This window comes from Pholcus phalangioides, unplaced genomic scaffold, assembly GCF_987345545.1.
Source record: "Pholcus phalangioides strain wild (caught in Gottingen) unplaced genomic scaffold, Ppha-v1.0 ptg000003l_1, whole genome shotgun sequence".
Classification (NCBI taxonomy): Eukaryota; Metazoa; Arthropoda; class Arachnida; order Araneae; family Pholcidae; genus Pholcus; species Pholcus phalangioides.
In genome coordinates, this window is record NW_028301596.1 from 34,502,070 (window position 1) to 34,530,014 (window position 27,945).

The 27,945-nt window shown below is 34.2% G+C and overlaps 1 protein-coding gene across 6 annotated transcripts in view; it reads left to right on the plus strand.

The window, feature by feature from the left end:
• The window catches only part of LOC149088447 (transducin-like enhancer protein 4), a 307,412-nt gene that overhangs the window by 270,329 nt on the left and 9,138 nt on the right, over positions 1–27,945 (plus strand). For all 6 annotated transcript variants that reach the window (XM_089247536.1, XM_089247540.1, XM_089247539.1 and 3 more), the window contains 5 exons: positions 4,294–4,436; positions 4,815–4,879; positions 6,580–6,760; positions 15,865–15,933; positions 17,097–17,198. In XM_089247536.1, coding sequence (XP_089103662.1) covers positions 4,294–4,436; positions 4,815–4,879; positions 6,580–6,760; positions 15,865–15,933; positions 17,097–17,198 — 560 coding nt within the window. The remainder of the gene's footprint in view (positions 1–4,293; positions 4,437–4,814; positions 4,880–6,579; positions 6,761–15,864; positions 15,934–17,096; positions 17,199–27,945) is intronic.

Genomic DNA, 27,945 nt, shown 5'->3' on the forward strand with positions numbered 1-27,945 from the left:
CATATGTAAGTGATGTCTTGTCGTTTATTTTTAATTTAAGTTTTATCACTGGCGAATTTCCAGAGTGCCTGAAACTTGCTATCGTTTCTCCAATACACAAGAAAGGGGACAAAAAGAATGTTAATAATTACAGACCGATTTCTTTACTATCTGTCTTCTCAAAGGTCATAGAAAAAATAATTAAATCCAGCTTAATTAATTTTCTTGACAGCATTAATTTTTTTAGTGAGAACCAATTTGGATTCAGAAAGGCAAAAAGTACAGAGAACGTTCTTGTTAATTTTCTTTCAAATGTGTATATAGCAGATAACAATGATTGTAAAGTTGCGTCAGTATTTTTAGGTATCAGCAAAGCTTTTGATACCGTGAATCATAGTATTCTTCTAACCAAACTAGAATATGCAGGAATTCGGAGTTTGCCATTTCAATTTTTCAAAACATATCTTACTAACAGAGTTCAAAGTATGAAAGTAAATTCCGTTTTGAGCTCTAAAAGACAAATTACATCTGGTGTACCTCAAGGATCAGTACTTGGACCTATTTTATTCCTAATATGTATAAATGACCTGTGTAACTTTAATTTGAAAGGAAAAATCACTGCTTTTGCTGATGATTTAGCTCTTTGTTGCTCTGAAAGCTCTTCAATCAACTTGAGGAATAACATGCAAAATGATCTTAACTCAATAAATATCTGGTTTAGAAATAATAATTTGAAATTAAATATAGATAAAACTTAAATATATGTTATTTGGTACTTTCGACGATTTTGGTGTCCTAAAATATGATTTGGTGTAAATAGTTTGGTGTGATAAATGATTTTGGTGTTCTTTTTTTCTTTCGTTATTATTTTTGCCGACAGATATGTATCGGATATTGTTTTGTGGGCTCACAAGCTTGCTTAGCTCCTAAATGTTTTGCAACTGTGTGCAAAAATCTTAATTAAAGGAAATTTGAAGATTTGAAATTTTCTTGAATGTTTAGCAATTAATCAATAAACGATGTGATCATTTCAAACCGAAATTGCATTTTTTTTTTCATGAATAGACTATTATTATTATGGGGTTATTTCTTTCTGGAAATGGCTCTTGATATGGATACTTGTCTCCGAGCAAATCAATATTTTTTTTTCTTCTTTTGCTCCTATGTTATATCCACTCAAGTGGTATCCAACCATATCTTCAAAAACAAAAATTTATATAGAATAATTTTTTCTTCCTTTTTTTCCATCTTATACCTCTTATAAGGGAAAAAGCATTGATTTTTTTTTTTAATATGTACTTGAGACACAAAATTTCTTCTGAGAAAAGTTTTATATTGAGGAAATGTTTCCTGTGTAAATATTAAAAGTTTATATATTGCATGTAAACGGGGTTTTTTTAGACTGATTCCGACAAAACTACACTCGAGAAAAATCGACGGGATATGTTAGACATTCATTCTCCTGTTCAAAATTTTTTGATTTTACTTGAGTTTTTGCTTTTAATGTGTACTCGAGATTTTAATGGAGGTTGCTAGTGGATATTTTAATGTTGTTTTATCGATATTCTCTAGTGGTTTTTTTTTTTATGTGTGGGAGCGTGAGTCTAACACTCCAGATGTCAGCGTTTCGAGCATCAAATGATAACAATTTCGGGCTTCCAGTTTAGTGATAGCAGGTCAGAGGCTCCAAATTCAACTATGACCCCCCCCCCCCCCCGCCGAATTCAATTACACGTGTGGTCTTCGAAGTTACAGATAGCCATTGCAGTCTCTGAATTTAGTGATCACACTGAAGTTCTCTTCTCAATTCAATGATGACCGAATTCAAAGTTTATTAAACGCTTCAAATGACGTTTCAATGACCAATGCAGTCCCTGAATTCAATGATGGCCGACTTTAAATTTAGAAGAGCTTTCAAAATTTATAAAGTTCAAGGAAGAGGGATGTGTAGATTAATTGATATTTGCGGAAATGTTCCGTGTGGTCTGTCTATACACCGGCCAACAATATGGTATATATAAATAAAAAAATGGCCATTTGCTTCTCCGAATTCTATGTCTATTGGGCTCTCCGAATTTAATAACCATTGAGTTCCCCGAATTCAATGTTGACCACTGAAGTCTCAAATTTGAAAGTTTAGAAGGCTCTGAATAAATTTATAACATATTTCCAGATTTTAAATTCTATTATGACCACTGGAGGTTCTGCATTGAATGCTGACCCTTGGAGTCTCTTATTCCATTTTAACCGCTGGTGTTTCCAAATTTAATAATGATATTGGAGGTTTTTAACTAACACCGCACATGTTTCAAGCATCGGGCATATCTGTCATTATATAGATATCTGTCAGGGTGGTCCAGAAGTCCTGACCCCTTTTGAAAAAAATATCTAAAAAAAAACTCTTAAAGAGATAGAGACAAACGGTTTAAGGCATTAGAATGAGGTTCAAAGGTTTTTCTACTTACTATAAAATTCCTACTTGCGCGTTTCAAAATTCGCTCACATCATAGTTTACAATTTTTTTTAAATAAATATGAACTTTTAAACAGAAAATAACGGGTTAGACTTACGAATTCAAACATTACCTTTATTAAAAGTTTAAAACAACTTTGAATTTACTATAACTGGTGAAAATGTTGGCCTCGTCTCACTGTCACATAGGCACATTTTTTTAGCAGATTGCTCGAGACTTTACGAAGTCCGTGAGAGTTTATGTCTGATATCACATTAATGATGTTAGTCTTGAGTTCATCAATATCATATGTGGATTATTGTAGTGTGCCACAATTTCAAGATATCCTCAAAGAAAAAAGTCCTGGGATTACAAGTCCTTTGAAAGAGGCGGCCTAAGTTCGCGAGTAATAATAACACGATCGACAAAAGAATTCAATTAAAACATGAAAACTTTCTTTTGACGTGGCACGATCCTGTTGAAACCAAGATTACCATTCACCGCTGTTCATCAGTGACTTGAGTAATAATGTCTGTAATAAATAATACTGAGTAATAATTGAGTAATAATATCTGTGTGGACTTTGGCATCAACAGTGGAATCGGAAACAATAGGCCGCCCATAATCCGACGGCGTGCCAAATACAATTGTTTTTAATCATCTAAAGGCTGTTCATGGACAATATGAGGGTTTGTAGTTGGACCAATACCAAAATTTCGGAATATCTTAAAAATATGGCATACCGCAATAATCAACATACGAATAATGAACTCAAGCCTAGCATCATTAATGCAATTCACACATTAATTCTCGCAGACTTCGTAAAGTCTCGAGCAATCTGGCAAAAAAAAAAATTTCTACTAGTTTATTCAAAAGGGGTCAGGACGTCTGTACCACCCTATTTATCGTGAAAGTCGATATGAAAATGTTTGCATGTTAATGTCATTATATGAAAATGCTTGTTGATTTCTGTTGGGCTGTTTCCACTAAACTTTTCACTTGAATTTGTGGATTTTTTTTTCATATCTGTACTTGCATAAAATTCTGGGTGGTCCTGTTAAAGATAGAAACAAACGGCTTAAAACATTTAAAACAAAAGGTCTCGAAGTTTTTTTTTTTTATATTTTCATCTGTTTTACATTTTATCTCCTTTTCTTACATCATTCTGTTTTACTATTCTTTGTAACACCCATGTTACAAATTGCTTGGCAAGAAGTGCTATATAGGCTTGATATCATCCGCGAATAGGCGGAGATACACTTAAAAGCCTGGGGGAGCCACGTTCATTATTACTGGGCAGCACGATGATGTTAATTCTTATATACATATACATTAGATTATTCGACTCCGCCTTTGACGCTGGGGGGGGGGGGGTGTAATGCCCCCCCCCCATGCATCCACCTCACTGAAGGTGTTCATGTAGAAATTTCGTTGTTATCAAAAAAAAAACTCTTGCAAATGCTTCAAGCCGTTTGTCTCTATCTTTTTAATAGCTTTATTTATTTATATATATACAGTCAAACCTCGTTAGTGCGTCAGCCGGTTAACACGTCACTCCCCTTACCGGGTCACTTTTTGGAAGTCCCAGTTGTCCACAGGCAGGAATTGGCACAGCTAAGGCTTACTCCGTTTAACGAGTCACTCCGCTTACTAAGTCATATTTTTCTCTCCAAGACTCATTAACGAGGTTTGACTTCTGGACTACGCCCCCCCCCCCCCGTATATCATGAAAGTCAGTATGTAGATATTTACATGTTAATATCATTATGAAAATGCTTGTTGATTTCTAAAATGATTGTCGAGTCCGAGACTATGATCTTGACTTTTTTTTTCTCTGCCTTTTGATTTCCTCCACGCTTTAGGACCACCCTACCCTTACGCTCTACATGGTGCGGGCGCTCCAGGACACGCGGGTCTGGCTGGAGAACTCGGAGCTGGTCCTTTCCCACAAGGTGTCTTACACAACAACATCTCTCCAGCCCTCAATTCCTACTCAAGGTCCTTGGTAAGTAAAATTCCAAGCAAATTATCCTCATAAAAAATCCCTATCATAGGAAATAAATCCATCATTCTAAGAACTTGTAATTGTTTAATTCAAAATACACGAGTGAAATGTTGGAAAATTAAAAATTAATCTCTTTTTTTTAAACGTTGGCACGTACTGTGTTTGAATTTTGCACGTTTTTAGTGGTTTGCCAATGACTGCTTTCGATGTTACCAAAAACTAGGAAGAGTATGCGTGCTGCCATCTAGCGCGCCGTTGAGACATCATAAATCGAACTCTTCTCTCGTTTATTATTTATGTAGTTTTTAAAGTAAAAATTTTGTGTATGTGTGTATGCTCGCGTTTGTGTAAAATGGGTCTTTCACTCGTTTATTTCAGGTGGGCTTTGACACACATCCGTCTATGCGGGCCCCTGGTTTTGGAAGCATACCAGGCGGAAAGCCGTAAGTTTCATTTTATTTAATTTTATCCAGGAATTGAATATTTTACGAATCATTTAAATCAGTAATTCTCTCAACCTTTATATGGCCCTTGCCCAATTTTTTCCCCCTCACTTGTCTTTACGGTATTATTCAGGGTTCTCCTTTCACTGAGCCTGCCTCTTTTCATGGCTCTATGCAAGGCCGTCTCAACCTTATAGCCCACATGGCAAAGTTTTGCGCTGGGGGGAACCTGTACGTACTCAGTCATAAATAATGCCCTCAGAGGCGTCGGAAGTGTTTTAGCCCTGGGAGTGCACTTCCCGGCTTCGACGCCAATGACTGCCCTGGATCATGCAGGGCCGTCTAAACATCAAGGACGGCCGTCAGGGAAAGTTGTATTCTGGGGACCTGTACTCATCTGCAAATAATCGCCTGGCTTCATTCAAATCGTTTCAACATTATGGGGGGCCGTCCGGCAAAGTGGTGTTTTGGGAGAGCCGTACTCAACTGGAAGTAACAGCTTACATATGTACATACTTACTCTCGAAAATCATAATGACAGATCCCATCATGTAGCTCCCTCCCCCCCCCCATAGACATGATTTCCCTCCTTTGGCCATGCCAGATGCCCCCCCCCCTTATGAAGCCCCATACATCCAGCAGCGGACCCCGTCGCTGAGGTCTTTGGCAAGCCCCCGCAGCCGGATTTTTAAACCGTCTTCATGGTGAATTTGAAGTGTAAAGAGAAAAAAAAATGTTAAAAATCAAGCTGGAGCTCTGTCAGTATCACCTTTGTGCCCTTACCAGACGCAGGGCCCGGTGTGAAAATGATCTTAATAATCCCCCTTCCCCCGTATAACCCCGAATTTTGTACTGGGAGAATATTCTGTGGGAGAAGGGAGACATATTTGCATCACCCATGAAAATTCAGATTAAATGCAAGAAATAGTTCCAGAAACTGATAAAAATTCAGAATAAGTGAAAGGAATAATTTCAAAAATTGATGAAAATTCAGAAAATTCCAAAATTATTTCTTTCTAAATGAAAATACAGAATTTATGAAGGGAATTGTTATTACTGAAAGTACGGGGCCTCCAAAAACGTGCGGCCCGGTTCAAACGTACCCCAAGGGTAGCTCTGCTTTTGTAGGTGGTGGTGGGGGAGGGGGGTTATTAAGTCCCCAATGTTGTAAGATGACTATGGTTCTAAGAAAAAGTCCCTCTTTTTCCTACCGTATTTCGCGTGAAACAATGGTTCTTAACTAGGGGTCTGATGGATCCTCTCGGTTTATTTTGGAGAGCTTCTAGGTAGTCCTTGAGGTTGGATGAGAGAAAATTTATTGTTCTCTTTTGCATTATTATGTGCTGAATATTATTCGGTTAAGGGATTCGCGGTCGGCATCTCATTGGAAAAGGGAGGCAGGTCCCTTCATCTTATTTGTACAGAGTCCGTGGTACACGAAACAGTTAGAACCCCTGACTTCAAAGCCTTGTTTCTTCATGCCTGATCGTTTTTCCCTTCAGAACTCTCTTTACCCCCCCCCCCCACAACCACCTGTTATTTTTCCACTTGGTTGTCTTCTGCGGTCCCCTTGGAATATCCCAGGACCACCAGTTCAAAAACCACTGATTTAAATAATGAAAATGCATCCGAATACTCAGAAAATTCAACAATAAATCCTAATTAACATTTTTGTTGGTTTTTTTTTTTTAATATTGCAGGGCCTATTCGTTTCACGTGAGCGCCGACGGACAGATGCAGCCAGTTCCTTTCCCACCAGACGCTCTGATCGGGCCGGGCATTCCTAGGCACGCCAGACAAATCAACACCTTAACGCACGGCGAAGTGGTCTGTGCGGTGACCATCTCCAACCCGACGAAATACGTTTACACTGGTGGCAAGGTAAGCGAACTACCACTTAACCCCAGTTGGTCTTCCTTCTGTCCCTTATATGTATATTCTCTAAAATGGTATTTACGAGGGACACGGAGCCCGCTTGTTTGTTACAATGTGTGTGTGTATGCGACACTTACACTTAGGAGGATGCCGTTTTCAAGGATTACCGGCCTGTTTGAATCCGATGCTACCAATGTATCGTTCGGGAATGTACACTGGAATCTATGGCGGTACCTTGCATGTGTTAAAACGTGGTCGTTCGTAATTCCACCTCTCTTTGTACAAATCAATGAAATAATGCCAGCACCCATTCAATTCTGAGTGCAGCCGTACACTACCTCAATTCAAATAAAGGATCCTGCAAAGAGAATAAGCCATATATGGATTATTACGTATGAAGTTCATAAATTTATGGTCACGAATGTCTTGTATGACCCCCTTTATGGTGAGACTGACTGACAGAAGTGTGACCCTTGTCTCGAAATCAAATTTATTGTTTTGTTCTCTCATAATTGAAATTGCTAGCAACAATCTCTTAAAAAGATCCCGCTCAGATGGGCATGCAGGGAGGGGGGGGGGCGCAAAGGACACAAGGCGATGAAAAATTCAAAAAAATTTAATTAAAATCAATTTTTGTTAATCATCAATCCTTTTTGAAGTAACTAAATTTTCTCTGGAAGAGATTTTATTGTCCCCCCCCCCAGATTCGGTGTTTACGGAGGATTAAGCGCCCCCCCCCCGCCGAAAATCCTGGAAATTTGATCCTCCGTATACTTCTGATCCCGTTCCTTGATGACGGAGTCTTGTATTATTTTAACAAATGGTCATGAGTCATGGCACTTGTTTGGTTGCAATAATAATATTACTGGTGTTTTGAACCCCCCCCCCCCCCCACCCCACCGAGGAACGTGGTGCCGTGTGAGCATGGGTTCGACCTGAGCCTGTAATGACCTAGCATAGTAATTAAAATCATTTTGTCAAACTTGACGTGGACTCAAGTGCATCATGTAGCCCGAGTCCCATGATACTCTTAAAATAGCGTTTTACAAATAGTGATTCTTTCACATAGTTTGCCCATTCTAGTGTTTTCTAGAATGGATGATATCACCGTTTTCCTGCGAGCAACCTGGCGGGTTGTAGAAGCTACATATGCAACGTGGGATATTCTATCTGTTTGTTTAATGGAGGGGGCGATGGGGGAATTTTTTTTTTTTGTTTGAGAAAAATGGCAATTAATATATAAATAAGAAGACTCTAGTCTAGTTAGTCATTGCCATGATATCAGTTGTTTTGATGCAAATGTCTGGTGTATCGTTCGAAGTCTCAACAATGTGGTTGATTCAGCCTTCAAAATACATGAGGAAACGATGATCTCGCGGTTGATTCAATGCCGGGATTGAAGAGCGAATAATGCCACTGGATCATTATATCGACCGAATCACGAGGAGCTGATGATATCCGATGCACAAACTCAGCTAATAATAAACAGTCGGCTAATAAATCGGGTGAGGCGTCGAAAGCCGAATCTATCCACAGAGAAATCAGAAGCCTATAATTCTATTGGGCATTCGGTCGAGTCGAGATTAAAAGCTAATAATCCTTTCGCAAACTTGTCATCCAGAAGTGAATATAAAAGTCTGTAATTCCTTCATAAAAAAAAAAATCCTTTGAATTATCAAGGGGGTGCCGGCATCGGAATGATTCGTAACAAACGGAATCAGCCACTCATTTCCATCACAACCGCCGTCATTGGACGTGTCTCTTTTTTTCTTTTTATTAGAGCACACGCTCTTTTGTACGAGGGTTCCATTCTTGACGTCTCCAACAACACACAACCGACACATCTTTTTATTTCATTCCCATCGTTCCAGGCCTCACACACATACATACACGTAGGCCTCCCATTGTGATCAGATTGACGAACAATAGCATCGAGGCCTTGTCATTTTCTCCCTTTAACACATGAACAGATGCAAGTCACAGCCGGGCGTCTCACTCTTTTTCCACGAATGCATCTTCACATCTGATCGTTGTCAGACGAACAGTCTATTATTACTATTATTACAACACAATCCTCTATCCCCTTTCCAATTTCATTCTTTTTATTATTATTATTACACACACACAAGAATTGATTTTTTTAAGGAGATTTTGGCAATGGCGTGTATAGGAAACAATTCTCGCCTCGTCATTCCGAAGTACCCTGTGTATAAATACATACGGTTTTGGCACAATTAGGAATATCTCGGTATAGTGTGTGTGTGTGTAACAACGTCTTTCGCTGCTGACAAGTCGGTAAAAAGACTACAAAAAAAACTAACAAAATAAAATCAGCATTTTGTCCGAGATGTTTTCCACTCTCACCTCATCACGGGGCTTGTCTCCTCGTACTTAAACGTGCTAAAAATAATGGTAAAGAGCCATCTCTTACTCTCTTTTCTTCTTCGTCATCACCATCTTAAGATTCTTACGTGACGTGACAGCATCTCAAACCGCTGGAAGTTTTTTTTTTTTTTTTTTTAATCCTTAAAGAAAAAAACACCTTCTCGTGCTCGTGTCTCTTAAGAAAAATTCTTAGAGCACCAGCGATTTGACGGTTAATGGCGCAAAGCTAAATTGCCCGTGAACTTCTTGCCATATTACGATATCAGATTCTTTTTTCTTTTTAAGACAAGTTTCTCGTGCATGTACGAGAGTAATTTGCTCTTAAAATGTTTCTTTACATTAAAAAAAAAATTTAACCGAAGTATTTTTACTTTTTATACGCCATGTTAAGTTTTCTCTTATTCAAGGTAATTACCTGTATTTTTTTTTTTTTTTCAGTACTAGAGCTGTAATACGTGTTTAATTTTTTTTATATATATATTTTTAGAAACCTTAATCCTGTGTGAGTTTTTCAAAGCGGAAAATTTCATGTTTTCTCCCCCTTTTTTGGATTTTTTTTTGTTTTTCTTGTTGCATCAACTTGTGTGTTTTAATTACTTTAGTGTCGGGAATGAGAAATCAAAATGTCGGACATTATTTTCTCCTTTTATATTAAATAAATTACTTCTCATTTAAGGAAAGCTTCTTAAATTTATCTTAATATTATTTATTATAAATTAGTCTTTTTTTTCGTGTCAAGATTTTTGTCCAGATGTACGAAATTCCCCTCGGACTAAAATGAAACTATTCGTTATGTAATTTTAAGGTTCATTTACAAGTGATAATTATTTTTTTGATTATATAATGCGAGAAAATTATTGAGTCTTTAAGAGAAATATTCCATAATTATTCATTTGTAAATATTTAAAAAAAAATAAAATTTTTATTTGATTATTTTTGGTTGTACATTTACAATTGTGAAACTATTATAAATTATTTCTATTATGTTTCTGGAAAGTATTTCAAAGTTACACATAAATTAACACTTTAAAGGAACATTTTCATTGTTTGTTCAATGTATGTTAACAAAAAATATATAAATGTATTCGATATTAAATAATTAGCTTAAAAATTAACTCTAAAAATTATTTCTAAATTTCCCGGTCTAAATTTATTTATTTAGACTTAGTTTTTTCTAAATTCGTTGGTGTATTACAATTATGTAATACACAGATTTAGACATGTGTTACACGAATACATTCCCAACTTCAAGGCGCGAATGCGAGCAGATCTCTTTGTTAAAAAGTCTCGCCACAGAGAGCAACAGGCCTACAACGTTACATATATTCAATCATTACACTTCACTCACAACTTGAAATATAGATGGCAGCACTGAAATATCATACACAACACTAGCTACACACTCAGACTGTTAGGTGCACTCACTTTGTTCCAGACTCTGCCACGAAGCTGGGCTGGAAGAGATCTCGGCAACGGGATAAGTCCGGTGGCAGAGTCCCTGGCGTTCATGTTACACGAATACAAACATATAATACACAAAAAATACATACACACATATTACAAACAAACACTTGTAATACTTCAATTAAAAATTAAATTATATTGTAATATTTCAATTAAAATTGAGTGTAATTTTTTTGTACTTTCATATCATCCAGAATTAATTTTTGTATTATTAAAGAAATATTCAATTAGATTCTTCGAAATTTATCTAAAAAAACAATAGAATATATAAACAGTAATTTTTATTTTAGCTTACAATAGATATATTATTTTTGAAATTTTCACCACAAAATGTTTTTATGTAAATGTAATTCTATTCTTTATTAATACAAAATATAAAACAGTTTTATGTTATTATTTTGCAACATCGCAAGAAATGAATAAATGATTATATCATATATTCATTTAACAATATGTTTCCATAATATTTTAGATTTTACAATCAATTTTAATTTGTATTCCGTTTTTAAATCAATTCAAAATAGTTTTACAGTAATATTACACTTGGATTATATATTGTAATTAATTTTTATGGTTCGATTTTACTCAGAATTGGTTTTCATATTACTTTAGAAGCATTCATTTAGATTCAATAGGAATTTATCTAGACCAGCGGTTCTCAACTGGTGCTCCGCGGAGCAGAGCGCTCTGTGTGCACTTCCCAGGAGCTCCGCGGCCACTCAAGGATAATAAAATTAAATCAATCAATTTGATAAACGAACAAAAAAAGAAGCCTAAAGGGTACCGCCGTATAAATAATATACTAAAAAGAGCTTCTCGAGTTAAACAGGGCTCCGCCATAGAAATTATACACTGAAGAAAGCTCCGCGAGTCAGAAAAGGTCGAGAACCGCTGATCTAGACAAATGTCAAAATATAGAGTTTTTAGTCTATAATCAATAAATTATTGTTTATTCATTATTAACTTTTGAAAATGTCACAAAAGTTTTTTTTCTATAAAAATGAAATGCAGTATCGTTGTGCGTAATTATACAAAATGCAGTTTTTGTTGTACTGTTTCGCATAATCTAACTTTTCTGGACGTATTATATTGAGAATAAACGACACAGTTTTGTAATTTATAACAGATTTATTTCCACCAATATCTTCATAATTATATAATCAGATATAATATGTATATTCACCCCTTATTCTATTAAAACCATAAATAACTCGACATTCGCAGCTGCTGCTGATTTTCCTACGTCATTGGTCTTTTTCATTTGTTTCTTTTCTTCTTTTTTTTAATGGAGCCAAAAGAGAGAGAGAGAAAGTTTTTGGCTTCAATACCTTTTGCAATTACAGCGATTTCTTATGTTTGTAAATTTGCCGCCCAGTAAATTCTCGAGTTTGTTTTACCTTCTCTTTTTTTATCTTCCACTCTATGTCTCTCGTTTGTCGTAGTTCATGATGACATTTCGTATGTGAGTGAGTGTATGTGTGTAATACTTGGCACAAGTGACTGTAAAGTGTTGCTTTTGGCACCAATTGCAAGTGTGTGTGTGTGCCATTTAGGATCTCTTTCTTTTTTTTTTGGGGTTTTTTTTTTTTTTTTTTGGCTTAAAAGTATACACCGAAGCTGTACAAACTCTGGCACTTCAGTTACTCACCTTTCTTTTTTTTAATCTTGTAGAAGTAGGTAATGAACAGTTTGCAAGAATAAGCGGGAATTAATGGCTAGTACACACGTAATATAACATCATGTGAGAGGTGGATAAGAAAAACACACACTGGAAAGAGTCTAGTGTGTAGGTCTCTGCTAAATTTATATCTAGAACCCCTACTGATATACACCTTAAAAAATCACTGGCGGTTTTCGGTGACGTTTGTTGACGCTGGCGCGAAATGAAAATAAAAGAAGGATGATGTCTATTAAGGGGATATAAAAATACCGAGTCTATTTCCGAACTATTTACTGTCTTTTCTTCTTCTCGGATGGAAATGTCTAATGTCTGCGGGCTCAAAGCAAATCGCAAATTCAACACATACACACACACACACTGCGTTTCGAATTGCGAGGAGACGGAGAGCGACTAAAAGCGAGATATGTCATCTCTTTTAGTCTCATTCCTTTTCAAATTAAACTTGACTCGTTCCGGAGGGAGAATGAATGAATCGCTACTTAGTGGATTCTTGATCTCGCTTATCTACGAGATGATTAGCTGGAAAATTTGATAAAATTATACGTGGCTCTCTCTCTCTCCTTTCCTTGTGTCTCTATTTATAATGTAGAAGATAATCTGAAGAGATAAATCAGATGTCTTCCCAGATTAACGTCCTTTCAAAATTTATTTTTATGTATGATATATGGTCTTGAGATAAAAGTCGAATTTTTCCTACTATTAGTTGTAAATCATTAAATCTAAAAGTGAAAAAGTTGATTTTGTAGAACTATGAAAATTCGAAACACGTCGTAAAACATGCATGCCCAACCTGCAGCTTATGAAATACTAGACTGACTTATCCGCCATCTCTAAGTAAAGGTTTTACGATATAATCGCTCTAGCCAATCACAGGTTCCCTATCCGGCTTTTTTGATGATTTCAATGATTTCCAAGCAATTTATGGAGTGCCAAGCCTATTTTTTGGATTTCAAGTCCTCTCTCCTTTATAGGTGCCTTAGCTCAACAATTCAAATCATGGTCCATGGGCCATATGTGCTTCGTGGAATAGTTTGGTGGACTACGATCTCCAACCTTAAGTCATGCCTCCTCATGAGGGTTCGATTGGCAGGCTAGACCGGATGCCCACAAATCAACATCATTTATTCCCAATTACATACTATAAATTTATTTGAAAATCACTGTAAAGGGCCCAGTAAAAGTCCTGGCCAGAATGGCCCGCTTAGTGATACGAGAGCCTTATGCCTGCATTGTGATCCAACTGCTGGTGGAAGCTGCTTTAAAATCTAAAGATATGTGTTTGGTCCCATGTAAAAAGGTTGTCTCCAATTACTGTTACAGATCTACACTACGCTATTAGAAAGTGCAAAATTCAAAATTATGGATCATCTTATTGCATAGCGGACCCGTCACATTTCAAACCTCGTCCCATAAAATAAAACCTTTTTGAAAAATTTTCTGGCGCCAAATATATCAAAAAAGCACTAATCAACTAAAATTTCAGCACCCATAAAATGTAAGAAATTCGTAATGCAGTAAAAGAGCGAACCAAAGTGCTCGTATTAAACGAATTCAATTGCCTTGTTTTTTCTGCTGTTAAAAGGAAGTGAAATTACATTAAATTAAATTAAATGGGATCAAATTTCAGTGTTTAAAGGAGTGTTTTTATTATGTGTTGTATGGGCGTTATATATAAAACAACTTTTTTTTAACATATAATATATATATATAACAACAGAAGTCGTTTTATTATATTTCTTGCCCCCAACAGGAGTCCCGAAAAAACACCCAAAAAAGTGAACTTCCGACGAGAGACAGCCGAACCCACACCAGCTGATACTTAGTTTCGAGTTACATTTTCGCAGGAAAAAAAAAAACTAGATGTTAACTCTCTTAATATTAATGGCATCATCATTTCCGTATGATGGACCAAAGATTTCATTTAAACGTCTTTCTCACTATGGTTGGGAGAAGGAAATACGATCCCTGGCACTTGAAATACAAGGTTTTTCTTGTCTATTTTTCTTTTTTCTGTGGGGTCTTTGAAGATAATCTCTTTATATACTACTTTCTGACTCCCTTTCCCCCCCCCCCCCTCTCTCTCGCTCGTCCCATTTTAAGATTTCGTCAAAGGATTTTTACATCCCGTAGGTGTAGGTTACGTCGTATCTCGTTGAATGATCCCATGATTAAGTTTCTTTTTCCTCCCCGCTCCTCTTTTATTTTTAACGTCAAGATTTTGGAGTTGAGAAGTTCTTGATTTGATGGAGAAGGAGGGTTTTGTGAAAAACTCTCTCTCATCTTTTTTATTAATGCTCTTGTAATTTGATATTGTATATAAGAAGGCTTAATCTTGTGTAAATATTTTGAACAAGTTCCGTTAGTGTGTGTGTTTGGCAATTTCTTTCCCCCCCCCCCCTGTTTTATGTTTATCTTCAATGATGTGATGATCCAGCTGCAGCTACTTACTCATAAAAAGCTGTTAATTCTTTTTTACGTCAACCATATGTGTTTTCTACGCTACTGAATCACTATTTTTTTTTTTAATTTTTTAATATACATAATTACGACACTTCAAAATAATAATTTTTTTTTTAATAGGGAAAGTGTGTCACCTAATGATATCTGAATTTGAATTTTATAATTTTTACAGTTTTATTTTTATAAAATTTTGATAATTTTTATTTTTATAATTATTGTAAATATATTTATAATTCTGGATTTTATTTGACAAAAAATTCGAATTTTATTTATTTATTCGTCATTCCAGCTACAGAAGTAATCCAATTACACGTTTTATCATTACGATTAAAGCGATTTATCGTGTTGAATATGGCTTTGCAATCGAAAAAATATAGAAAAACAATTTATATAAAATTGAGTAGTTTATGTTATAAGTTGTGAATAAAAATATGTTTTATCATATTTTGTATCAATTTTTACTCTGCAATTTCCTCAATTTTTATCCTACTGGCAACTTCTTCCCCCCTTCCCTGCTTTCCTATCTATCTTCAATGACGTGATGATCCAGCTGCGACTACTTACTCATTAAAAAGCTGTTAATTTGTTTTCTATTTTATTATGTCAACCATATGTGTTTTCTACGCTCCTCAATCACTCTTTTTTTTTTTCAATATACTATTACCACACTTTGAAATACTTTTTTTTTAATATTCGTGAAGCTGTGAGTTGTCCGATAAATTTCAAGTAAATAAATAATTCGAATTTTAGTCATTTATTCATCGTTCCAATAACAAAAATAATCGAGTTACAGTTTATCGTGCGATTGAAGCAATTTGATGATGGTCTGTACAATCTGGTACATAGAGGAAAATTTTTTTATAAAATTAAATAGTTTTCAGTAATCAATAAAGTTATGTTTTTATTATATTTTGATTTGATGTCCACTTTTCAAGTAATTTAAAAACTTTTTTTTAGTGAATTTTATAGGTATTTTCGGAATCGGTTTTACTCTGTATTCTTTCAAATAAAGTTTATTTAATGTTATACAATTTTATCCAGGGTTTTCATACATGTCAATGAGATAATTGTAGATTTATGTGATCATGACTGTTTTTCTTTTTCCGACTTTCTCATATAGGGATGCGTCAAAGTGTGGGATATCAGCCAACCTGGTTCGAAAAACTCCGTTTCGGAACTAGTGTGTCTGGTAAGTATTAAGGCGATTCTTTCATCATTAAACGTTTGTCTTTAAAAGTTAAAATGAATCGTTATTGGTTATAAGTTGAGCCCGGAAGTTTAGGGGACTAAAAGTGGTCGAAATAGGAAGGCAAAAAGGCACTAAAAATATATGCCTAAAATAGGCACTAAAAAATACATTTATTATTTTTTGAAAGAAGAAAAATAACTAAAAACAAAGATATTAAGGGTCCAAAAAACAAGCTTAAAAATTGGTTCCTCTTAATCCGTCTATTGCTTTAATTATAGTTTATAATAAGTGCATTGTTATCCCTCAGGATTACGTCTATTCCGGGGCCCCCATTACCAGACTCTAAGCCAATAGAGGAAAATGTTTGTGGGGCTCCCTCGAGTTGGGCAATAATTCTGGCTTATTTTTTGTATTAGTTGAAATAATCATTATCATTTCTATAGTTGAAACATCGCCATCTTGTTGTATTTTTGTAAAAAAATGGAACTTATTTTATATTAAAACATATGCGAGATTCCTTCCATCGCGGGGCTCTATGTGGTCACATCAGTCACACACCTCTGAGGGTGTGACTCTGGTCAATTTAATCGAAAACTGAATATGTATGTTTAATAAATAGCCACAGCCGTTTGCAGTGCATTTATGGTGCATGAAACAAGATCCAAACAACATGGGCCCCCAAAGTCCCGTCTGCTCCAATCCCCTTGTGTGCCTTTGGGAGGGGAGCTTTTTCCGATAATTAAGTACTGAGAGTTTTTTAAGAATTTTAAAAATGACAATTTTTTGAAGTTCTCAATGCTCAAAATATCCAAGTTATGGCCTGTGAAATTTACTAATAAACTTAGAAATATGTTAAAATTGTTATTTATGTCACGAAAATTTCAAAAAAGGCATTTTTACCAGACAAGTTTGAAAATAGGAAATAAAGGCATTTATATACAGCATTTTACCTGAACTTCCGGGCTCTAGTTATAAGTGATGAAAAATTTATTTCAAACCGAATGTGTGATAATTGTAAAAATAAAATGAGAAAGAAGTTAATGAAATTAATACGAGATTTGTGTTAAAGTTTGCTTTATTTGCATGGCAAGATATTGCTGTTCATGTTCCTTAAGTATATAAAAAATACATGTCTTAGCGATTATTTATTTTTCATTTAACAGCAAAGGGATAATTACATTCGGTCGTGCAAATTACTTCCCGATGGTAGGACTCTGATAGTAGGAGGAGAAGCAAGCACAATTTGTATATGGGACCTCGGTTTGGTACGTAGATATCTGAGATTTCTTCATATATGAAATTATTATGTTTTTGTTTCTTGAATTTATTTTGTAATCTGGTTTTTGGAAATTTTTAATATTTATATTTTTTTCGAACATAAAAGATTTTTAAGAAGAAGAATTTCTTGACAAAAATTTAAATATTTAAAATATTAGACAAATACTAGATACAAATTATTATCAATGAAGAATAAACGAATTTAAATAAAATAAATTTAATGATACGTTGGAGTACTTTTTTACATTAGAAAAACTCATTTGACTCATCTCTATCTTAACAGTTGATAAAAATCAACAATTCAAATATTAGGGTGTTCACAAAAAAAACTTATTATAAGGGGTTTTCTGTGAATAAAAAACTTGAAACTTTTTCACTCACAGATCTTAAAATTCGATACAAACAGCGCATAACTAATGTTTATTATGATTTTCGTTACCTAAAACTATTGCAATCAAATATAAGCACCCGTTTATGTTTTGCCGTGGCTAGAAAGGATGCTCACACTGAAATGTGATTGTTTCGTGTAACGTAACTCGTCATAAACATTAATTATTTACTGTCTATGTCTCATTTTATGTGTTGTGTCGACTTTTTCAGGACACAGCTCCATCTGCGAGTGGAATTTTCAACCTTTTTATATAAAATTTATTTAAAAAGTAACTCTACGCCATGATAAACATTTAAGTGCCAACCCTTACTTTTTTATGTCAATTGGTTGATCTTTTATTAATTTTTAAATGTGTCTCGGATTTTTCGCCCACGCTGTGTAATCACATTTAAAGAAATAGATTTTTATGTTCAATAATGAATAGCTAATGAAAATCACAGTTTTTATTCAAATATATATATATTTGATGGTACAAAAAATATTCTATCAACATTAATTTTTAATTTTCTTATACCCTAGCATTCACAAGAATTAATCATCTTCAAAAGTATAAAAAAAAAATTTAATTTCATCAACTAAATTAATTTAGAAGTGAAAATTTTAAATCTAATGATCATTAGAAAGAAATTTTATCGCTAAATTTTTTTATCATTTATTAATTTATTTATTTCTAAATTTTTAAACTCCTTTTTTTCACTTTTTTAATTGCATTGATTAATTTAGATTTCAGTCATTTTTAATATTCTACAATTCTGGAAATTTTAAATTCACAAAATATATTTTAATAAAATATTCACCTTGAAATAAAACGAATAATATTCATTCAATGTTGATATATCGATACACATTATCAAACCCTTTCTCAGCTAAATACTATTTTTTCCCCTCTCAATTCTTTCTCCAAATAAACATTTTCACGCCTCATTACTTTCATTAACATCATCCAAACATTATTTCTAAAAACAAAACCATTTCGAAAGCAAATAGTATACATGGATAGCAATTTCCTAAAAAGATTTCGTGACACTATTGACATATGTCTCCAAGCATTAAAGCTAGGGAAAAAAACATCACAGGAAAAAAATATGGAAAAAATTTACTCCATTGGCTCGGAAACAAATTAATTTTTAAAAAGAGAAAAATTTTTAGTCATTTAACTGAAAACATTTCCGACATGTAAAAAAAAAAAAAATCAATTAAAAGCCTGTAAGTAATCAACTTGAATCGTAACATCCATAGAGAGACAAAAAAGAAAATAATTAATAGTAATGCAAACATGGTGCAAAAACACATCGAAAGGTGTTTTCTATTTTAGAAAAATAGAGAAAAAAAAATTTTTTTTTAAAATTATTCCTTGAACGGAAACAAGAACTAAACGTGTTTAAAATGTTACTTAGAAAAATTCGCTCATTAACTAATTTTTTTTAATTATTGTTATTAATTATTATTATTCCTGGTTAAATAGAGAGGAAAAACTTCATGGGAAACCGACCGCAAAAATGCGCGATCAAGTATTTTTTCCCCTAATAGAGGGAGAAAAAAAAATCCCTGATAAATAAATGGAAACGACAGATGAATTGAACAACATACATGAGCATACATTAAATGTTAAGCGACTCATACATACATTTAACAAAAAATAATAATTTCTTTTTCCGCTTAAAACTAAATGCGAGAAATGTTCGTGAAGAAGTGTTAATGCCTATTAGATACATAAAAGAAACACGGAAAAAATCGTGTTTCAGGAAAGCAATAATTATTTTTTGGGGGAGGAAAAAAAAGGGGAAAAGTAAAGAGTTGAAACCAAAAAGAAAAACGAAAATAAAAAAAACACTAAGCAAATAAAGGGGGGAAAAGTTGGAATAATTACCATCGCAACCCTTTTATTTTTATCCTAAGTTTGGGATTAATTGCTTTAATTACCGTGTGAGGGCGTTACGTTACGAGAAAATAGCGCAAAATACCGATTTTTCTTACTACTTTTTTTTAGTAATTGCCTACATCTTTTTCCCCCTCTTTCCACTTTCTTATTAAAATTCAGGAATTTTTAATTTTTTTTTTAATGGAATCTCATGATTCTCGATTCATTTTCTGTGGAATTTTTTCCCCCTTTCTTCAAAATTTAGAGATATTTTTCATTATTATCTTCTTCTTCTTTTTTTCAAGTGAATAATGATGTGGGGGGAATTTCGATTCGTTATTTTTTTCCCCCTTGGAAATTTTGCGTGTTATTATATGTGTTGATAGATATTATTATTATTTAGAAATTAGTGGATTCTGTTCTAGAGACGGGGATTATGAAAGAATTTATTGAGAGTTTCTTGATTGGTTCGGTTTATTTAATGGCTGCTGGTGTGTTTAGTGGTTTTTATTTACCATGAGAATCCGGCATTTGTATATGACGGATATTGAGTGTACAAAGCTCGTCAGTGTTGAATTGGGCTTTGCATGGTTCTAATTCGAACAGGGTTCTTCGTAAAAAAGTCCCATCACGCCATCTAATATCTCATACTACCGTATTACATAAACACATCTATTCCGATTGCATTTACTTTGAACGAATTTGAGTGATAGATGGCAGCACTTATTCGCTTCCAGGCGCGAATGCGAGCCGGTCTCCCATTTGAAAAAGTCCCTCCGCAGAGAGCGGGTAGACCTTCATACAACACGATACTAACGTAACATGAAAAAAAATCAAGCATTTTTCCATCTTTACTTCAGGAAATGAAAGATAGGTGGCAGCATAAACACGAAAGAAGCACAACTCGGCAATATAAATACGTTAGTGGCACACGTGCACTCACAACGCGCATTCCGGCACGTACCGATTCGTCAGAAATTCCGTAGAGGAATGTGCACGAGGTCCATGTACGGTTAAGTAGTAGTAATAGTAGTAGCACTTATTTACTCGTTGTTTTGTTCTCAATGCGAACAGTTATTCATTGGCGTAACTATGGTTACCAGATTCGAAAACTAAGGCTGTCTGCGAGCGGGGTTTTTTTTTGGCAACGTTGTTCTTCCCCATTTTTACAACAGATGGTGCCACTATAGTGACAAAAAATCCTCAAAAACTGTGGACCAGGAGCGAGCCAGCACCTCCTAGAGATAAAAATAGATCCTCTAGCTCTAGGAGGTACTGAACAAGCTGGGCCATGGCCATGGGTTGAGTCAGCCGTGGTTAGAATAGCAACTGCCCAGCTTGAAGGTAATTCGGGTTCTTTTATTCTGGGAATTCAGATGGCGATGATCATATCCTGTAAAAATGTTTGGGGTGAATGTGTTCGAGTAATATCTCCCCCCCCCCCCCCAACCATGTGTATGCTCAGGTTTTTCCCCGGTTGTGCAATTTTTCCCTAACATAGGGACTTGAGTCTCCTTTCCCTCACGTTGACCGCTATAACACGTTCATTTTTTTCTCTCTTGTAAATGTCATTCCTCTGACTAGACGTATTTCATTTTCCCTCTCGTAGTCGTCTCTTTTTCCTTCCACACTCTGCCCGCCCACAGGGGACTACAGGGCGAATTTTCCAAAGCATAATAAGAGAACGCTTGAAATGACACCACAAACAAAGCATATAAGCCCAAAAGAGAGAATATCTGGTAACCCTAGCTATATAACCGCTGTCTTTCAAACTTTTCTGTTACATTTGACGCTAGTAGTTCCATGAGCAGCAATATTGTCCTTATTAGTAAATTTCCTACTTATTATTCGTGGGGGAAAATATTCATGTATAAATAAGGAAATAATGAAAGGGTTTTTGTAAAAAACATGGTTATTTCCGCATTATATTCGTTATTCGCATCTATCTATACACACCATCTATACTTTTTTTTTAATATTTCTCTTCTCCCTCTAGGAAAAAACCCTGCAGATAAGATACGCAGTGGCGTATAATTATAGCAATTCAGATGTTTTTTTAACGTACAAAATCCGCGTTATTAGACGAAAAATACCATAAATAAAATTTTGCGTTACACTATAAATAGTATCGCAAATTCAGTGTTTGCAATCCTCTAGCATTAAGAAATTCAACTTATCTATTTTCGGTGCAAAGCAATTTTTCGCTGTTGATGCTGTAATTTCATTGATTATTTGATTTAATAAAGTGAAATATCTCAATAAGGGACACCCATTCAAAACCAGATTTTTTTGTACTTGAATAGAAGCGTCCCCTTATTCACTGGTAAATGAGCGCCTATTCAAATGGACGCAGTTCAGGTGTGTCCGTCTCTTAGATGAAGGTGTCCCTTTTCTCAATTTACCTCATAAAATATTTTCGATTCCCGACCAGATTGTGAATTCCTTGTCGTGGCCAGATTTTTATGTACAGTCGATGATGGCGCTTATAACGTTCCCATTTAGAACGTTTTCCCGCTTAGTACGACATACTTTCGAGGTCCCGACTCTTATTCTCATTATTATTTCCCGTTTAAAGTGTTTTCCCGCTTATAACGTTTTATCGTGACAGATTTCTGAAGAACGTTATAAGCGGGATCGGCTGCGTAAAATCGTAAATCGCTTTCAAAGTATTTGATATACATTTATAATAAATTTCTCTCTCTCTCTCTCTCTCTAATAAATTTAATAATAAATTTCTAATAAATTTAATAATAAATTTAATAAATTTAATAATAAATTTCTAATAAATTTAATAATAAATTTCTAATAAATTTAATAATAAATTTCTAATAAATTTAATAATAAATTTCTAAATTATTTATTCGTAGCTTATAATCAATGGTATTAGTTAAGTATTTTAACATTCATATAAATTGAGAAATTGAACTTTCTGGATGCTACGTACAACATAGGAATGTATAACTGGAATTCCCAACCTAATCAGCTGAAAGATAAACGAAAATGCAACAATGTCAAGCCAATAATGGGTGGAAAAACGAGGACAGTACGCGTTAGGTTTCACAATAAGTGCTCAAAGTTCTTACCATCCACAGTTAATACGACAGATTCGGGAAACTAGCTGAACGAAGATATATCGGTAATTCAGAAGAGGAAAATTCATCACTTCCCTCACGGGGACTCGAACCCTGGTCTCTTATTTGCCGGCAAGTGCTCTACCAACTAAGCTATGAAGATAAATAGAATTCTACCTTCCCCTCCCCCCACCGGAGCGTATGTATATGCTAGATGACTCCGTGCAATGTTCGCCGCATTCACCTCATTGAGGGAAATCCAATCAATACGAGCTATTAGCAGAATGTTGCCACCGTCCATTGCACGGAGAGTGACGTCTTTCTATACACCCACAGTTATGCATAATTATTATTATTATTGCTATTTTATTTTTATTTTATTTATTTTTTTTTTTTGTGATATTCCTATGTGATTCTGTTTTGTGTTTTCTACCTCCCCTAAAAGATTGTACGTTGAGTTTTGAATCACCCTGTATATTCAATGACGAAAAACAATTAAAAAACATGAATATATATTAATATGATATAAGTTATCTTTCAAGAGAGGAAAAATAAGAGACGGCTATTCAAAAAAATAAGTTTTTCGCCAACCGCATTCAAATATTCCAATTCTTTCAAGTTTAACGAATTTCTAAACTATTCACAAATTTATAGCACACCCTGTATATTTATTCCTCATAAAGAAGAAGAAAAAAAATTGTTATTCACGCACACACACACACACAATGAATATAAAGCGGCACATTCCCACACAATATACAACTCGAAATTAAAATCGTTAATTAGTGAATACTCCCCCCTTTTTTGCCCTCCTTTTTCCTCATTTATTTTATTTATTTATTTTAAAAGACTTACGTTATATAAGAGAGTGGAGGGAGAAAGAAGATAGAAGGTGTTGTGCTATGCGGGGAGGAAAGAATCGCTAATTACTAACTCATTATCCACTGACTCAATTAAATCTCCTCTAACCGGCAATTAACAATTGGAATTAAGAGCAAAAAAAAGAGAGAGAGAAAGAGTGAGTGAAGAGCTGCTGCTGTGCATCTGTGTTTTACAAGATTTTCGTAAACGCCCTTTTTATTCACTCTCAACCCTCTCTCTCTCTCTCTTTCTCTTTAACCCTTTTTTTATAAATATGTATTATTTTTATACATACATAATGCGCTAAGCCTCGTTTATATGAAGTTGCCGTCGTCGTTTAATTTTCTATTTTTTTCCACCATAAAAAATAAGAAAGAACTATTTTATAACGAGAAAATATTTAACACTTTACTCACTAAGAGAGGCGGTGGAATAGAAATATAAAGAGGCTTTTTCTTGGAGCATGTATGTGTGTGTTCTGCCCGTAATAATTAATATCATATTGCCGACTTACTCTTTCTCTCTTGAAAGATAATTGAGGTGGTATTAATATATATATTCATGTTTTTTAATTGTTTTTCGCCATTAAATATATGAATAGTTGTTTTTTTTTTTTTACTCTTCTCTTTATAATTTCAGTTTATTATTTACGAGAGGATTCGGTAAATTATCATTAGTTACTGGAATGTCTTAAGACTTATTTTACCTCTTTCTTGTTATGGAAAGTGATAATAATTTTAAAAAAAAGTGTGAGTGGGGTGCTTGAATTTATTTATTTTGTTTTGTGAGGAAATTGCATTAATTCAGTTAGATTCAAAATTTGTTTCGAGGGATTCTATGTTGTCTAAGTCTGTCTGCAAGTATCACAAACGCTTTCGTGAATTCATCTGCTTTATATAAGCACGATTTAAAACGTTTAGGAAATATTAAAATTTTCAACGAAGCCCGTGGGCCACCATTTCATACTGCGGTATCTAGAATTGCAAGAGAAAATCTCGGTTCTCTAGGATTGAATGTAATATACTGGTAATGGATTAGATTCATGCATTAGATTAATGCATAGAGTGTCCGAAACGTATAATAATTCTGCAATTCATTCTGAAATTGTATAGAATATTTATGCGTTTCCGCTTCTACACAAAAATAACCATCATAAATATGACTCTCTCTAAATAAGACCCTCTCTGCCACTTATCAAATAAAAACTAATGTATCTAATATATTTTATCAGATAAAATTGATTATGTTAGTTTCAAACCGGTACACAGCATGGAAACAAAGAAAATGTCATATATTATTTGTTTTTACGCTGCACACCTGCGTGAATTTTATGCTCTAAAATACTGGTTGATATGTTTTTTATGTTTGCCGCTAGATTATTTTTTGTCATCACCAAAATACATCGTAACTAATATTTTGGCGAGTAAAATTGACAAGTTGTGCACGTAAAAATTAAAATAGCATAATTTCACACCACACAGATTGTCCATTCTCATTCCGCATAACGGACAGTAAGGGTCCTAGCTTATCGCGATTTCTCGCATTTATAATAACAAACTATAAATATGAAATATAATAAGTCAGAAAATTGAAAAATTTTCCTCTTCCCCCCCCCCCCACCGGTTTGCAAGTTATTTCTCCTATAATGACGGTTAGCGAAAATTTTCACTTAATTTCAGTGCTCAGAACGTAATTCCGTTCAGTGCGTAATACTTGAACGGCCCCTAACTTGAAAATTTTCTCAAGCTTTTGCACTAAAGTTTGTGCGATGAACGAGGATTGCTGAATTTTGAATAATGCCCAAAATAAAACCATCTTAATTTTTTCTCTTGCGAAAGATAGTTAAATAATTTGGGGATGATGTTTTTTCTACTGATCGGATCATTTTGTTTTGCAAAGTGTGTGAAACTAAAGTTGGACATTGTTTACCCGATGAATCAACGCTGCGAAAAAATTCCGTGAGTGATTGTTTTATTGAAATGATGAATAAGGATGAATCTTGATCTACCGTAGCAGGCAAAAAAAACCTTTTTATTTCAATAGATGAAACAACTGATGCTGAAACCCATCCTGTTGCTAATGTCATCATAGGAATTCTCGGGCCGGATCATTCAGGAAAAAGTTTTCTATTGAATTCTGAGACTCTAGAGAAAGTCAATCATTCCACTACCTGTCAACTTTTTGACAAAGGCATGAATGTTTTGTGGCCAAATGATGATCACAATAATATTTCACTTTTCTGGACCGATGCTACTCCATATATGATAAAAGCAGGGCGAGCGATCAGAAGCTTCTATCCAAAAGCTGTATATGTGACTTGCCTTGCTCATGCAATGCATAGCATTTGTGAAGAAATTCGATCACGCTATTCGAACGTTGACCATTTTGTTTCCGATGTGAATTTGTGAAATCTCGTTATCGCATAGAAGCTTTTAAAGCCGAAGCTCCTGCATTAGCGCTGGCCAAATGTTTGCATATTCTACAGAGAAAATTTTCAAATAGTCAAATCCATACTAAATCAATTTGATAAGAAAGTTCTGCATGCATTAAAAATTCACGAACTTTGTTTTGCCAAGGGAATATTGAAGGACAGTTGGAGTACATGAGATCGAATTTCAGTATTTCGGTTTCCACTATCCAGTAGAAGTTCTCAGGTGAGCCAAAGGTGGGGTAGGCCAATCTGTTGTAGCAAAATTCGACAGTGATCGAAAAAAACAGTGGACTTAGATTGAAGAGGAACTATCTGCGCGAGTGAATCAGTTTTTTTTTCCTTCTTCTTCTCAAATATGTTCCTATAGCATCTAAACCTTATAAAAGGTGAGACGTTCGAATATAAATATTATTTTTATTCATTAAGTGGATAAATACATTTTCGTGGTACATATTTGTATGTTTCCGCTTCCAGATTACCTACTAAATTCAAAAATTAAAATTTTTCATTAGGAAAGTTTTATTGGTAATTTTTGATGAAATGTAATGTTGAGAGGGGTGGGGGGGAAAACGAAAGAGAAAAGTCTGGTTTTGTTCTTGAAACATTTTCCTTAGACCTTTGAACATAACTGGTCTTCAAGAACCTCGTATTGCTATTCTGATGCATGTTTTGTTATTTTTAGAAATTTCTTTTTGAGTTTTTAGGGAATTCTTTCGGGTTTTCGGGGCATTTTTCTGAGTTTTCAGGGCATTTTGCACGGTCATTTTTTAGAATCTTTTTAGGTCAATAACATCCGGGCTTTTGTAATAAATACATATATAAACGTTAGGACATGTTATTTTATACGCATAGTTCACTGACCGACTGATTCGTCATCGCCGAGCCGAAACAGCTGAAGCTATAAATATGTAATTTGGTCATACCTTCATTTTATAATGTAAAGACGTTCAATAAGAAGGGTTTTTTATTCGCCCCCCCTAAATGGATCATAAGAGGATTTCAAAAGTTATATGTATAGAGAAATAAACCGAAACCACTGAGGCTTTAAATATGAGATTCGGTTTGTATTATATGTATTTTATAATATAGACTCACTAAAACGGGATTTCTGAAAATTCAACTCCTAAGGGTGGTCATGATGGGTTCAAATTTTATAGGGAGGAATCATCACCGCGAAATTTTCAGATTGACAAATCACGTCAGCGAAGCCGCGGGCAACAGCTAGTATAATCATATTTAATGAGCTGGAGATTATACATAATCACCGGTAAATGTGATAAATTCGCAAAATGTATCAAACTTACCAAAATGGTCACTGGTTATGCATGTAATTTATAACAAAATATGATTTAACACATTTGTCGTAACATATACAGCCCGTCCCCCCATATTTGATTTTCTAGTACGATAAATTTATGAGACAATTTTTGACATAAGTGAAAACATTATTGATCTCTTTAGATCCCTAACAGACCCGACTCGTGTGAGAACTATAGTTAAAAAAAAAGCCAACAAAAGACAATAATCACAAAATAAAAATATCCTTAAAATCTAAAATTTAATTACATCCTGAGTAAAAAAAATTAAATAAATTTGCATAATCTCATTTAATAGAACACGAAAGAAATCACAAAAAACAGCACAATACTGATATGCAAATTGGTGGAGATAGTATATATCCTCCAATTCTCTGATCTTTTTATACTTACATACATCGGGATAAAAAAAAATACATTTCTGGAATTTAATTAATACCAAAAAAAAGCATAACCTTTCGGCCGAACCCCAAAAAAAAGCTATAAATATAATTAATTAAATCAAATATTTGAAATGAATTTCCTGTAAAAACGTATAAATTGAATTGCAAACTTTTAAAGAAATCATATAATTTCTTTTCAGTTTTATATGATATTTACTATACTTTTCTTCTCCTAATAATAATAATAATACTTAATATCATACTTAATTTAATATGCTCCATTTTACATGAATAAACTTTTTAAATAATAATATTAAAACCCTTCACCAACAAAAGACTTTTTTTTTTCAAGAAACTACTTGAAAAGAAAATTTAAGAAAAACGATATAATTGAATAATTTACTATACTTAAATATACAA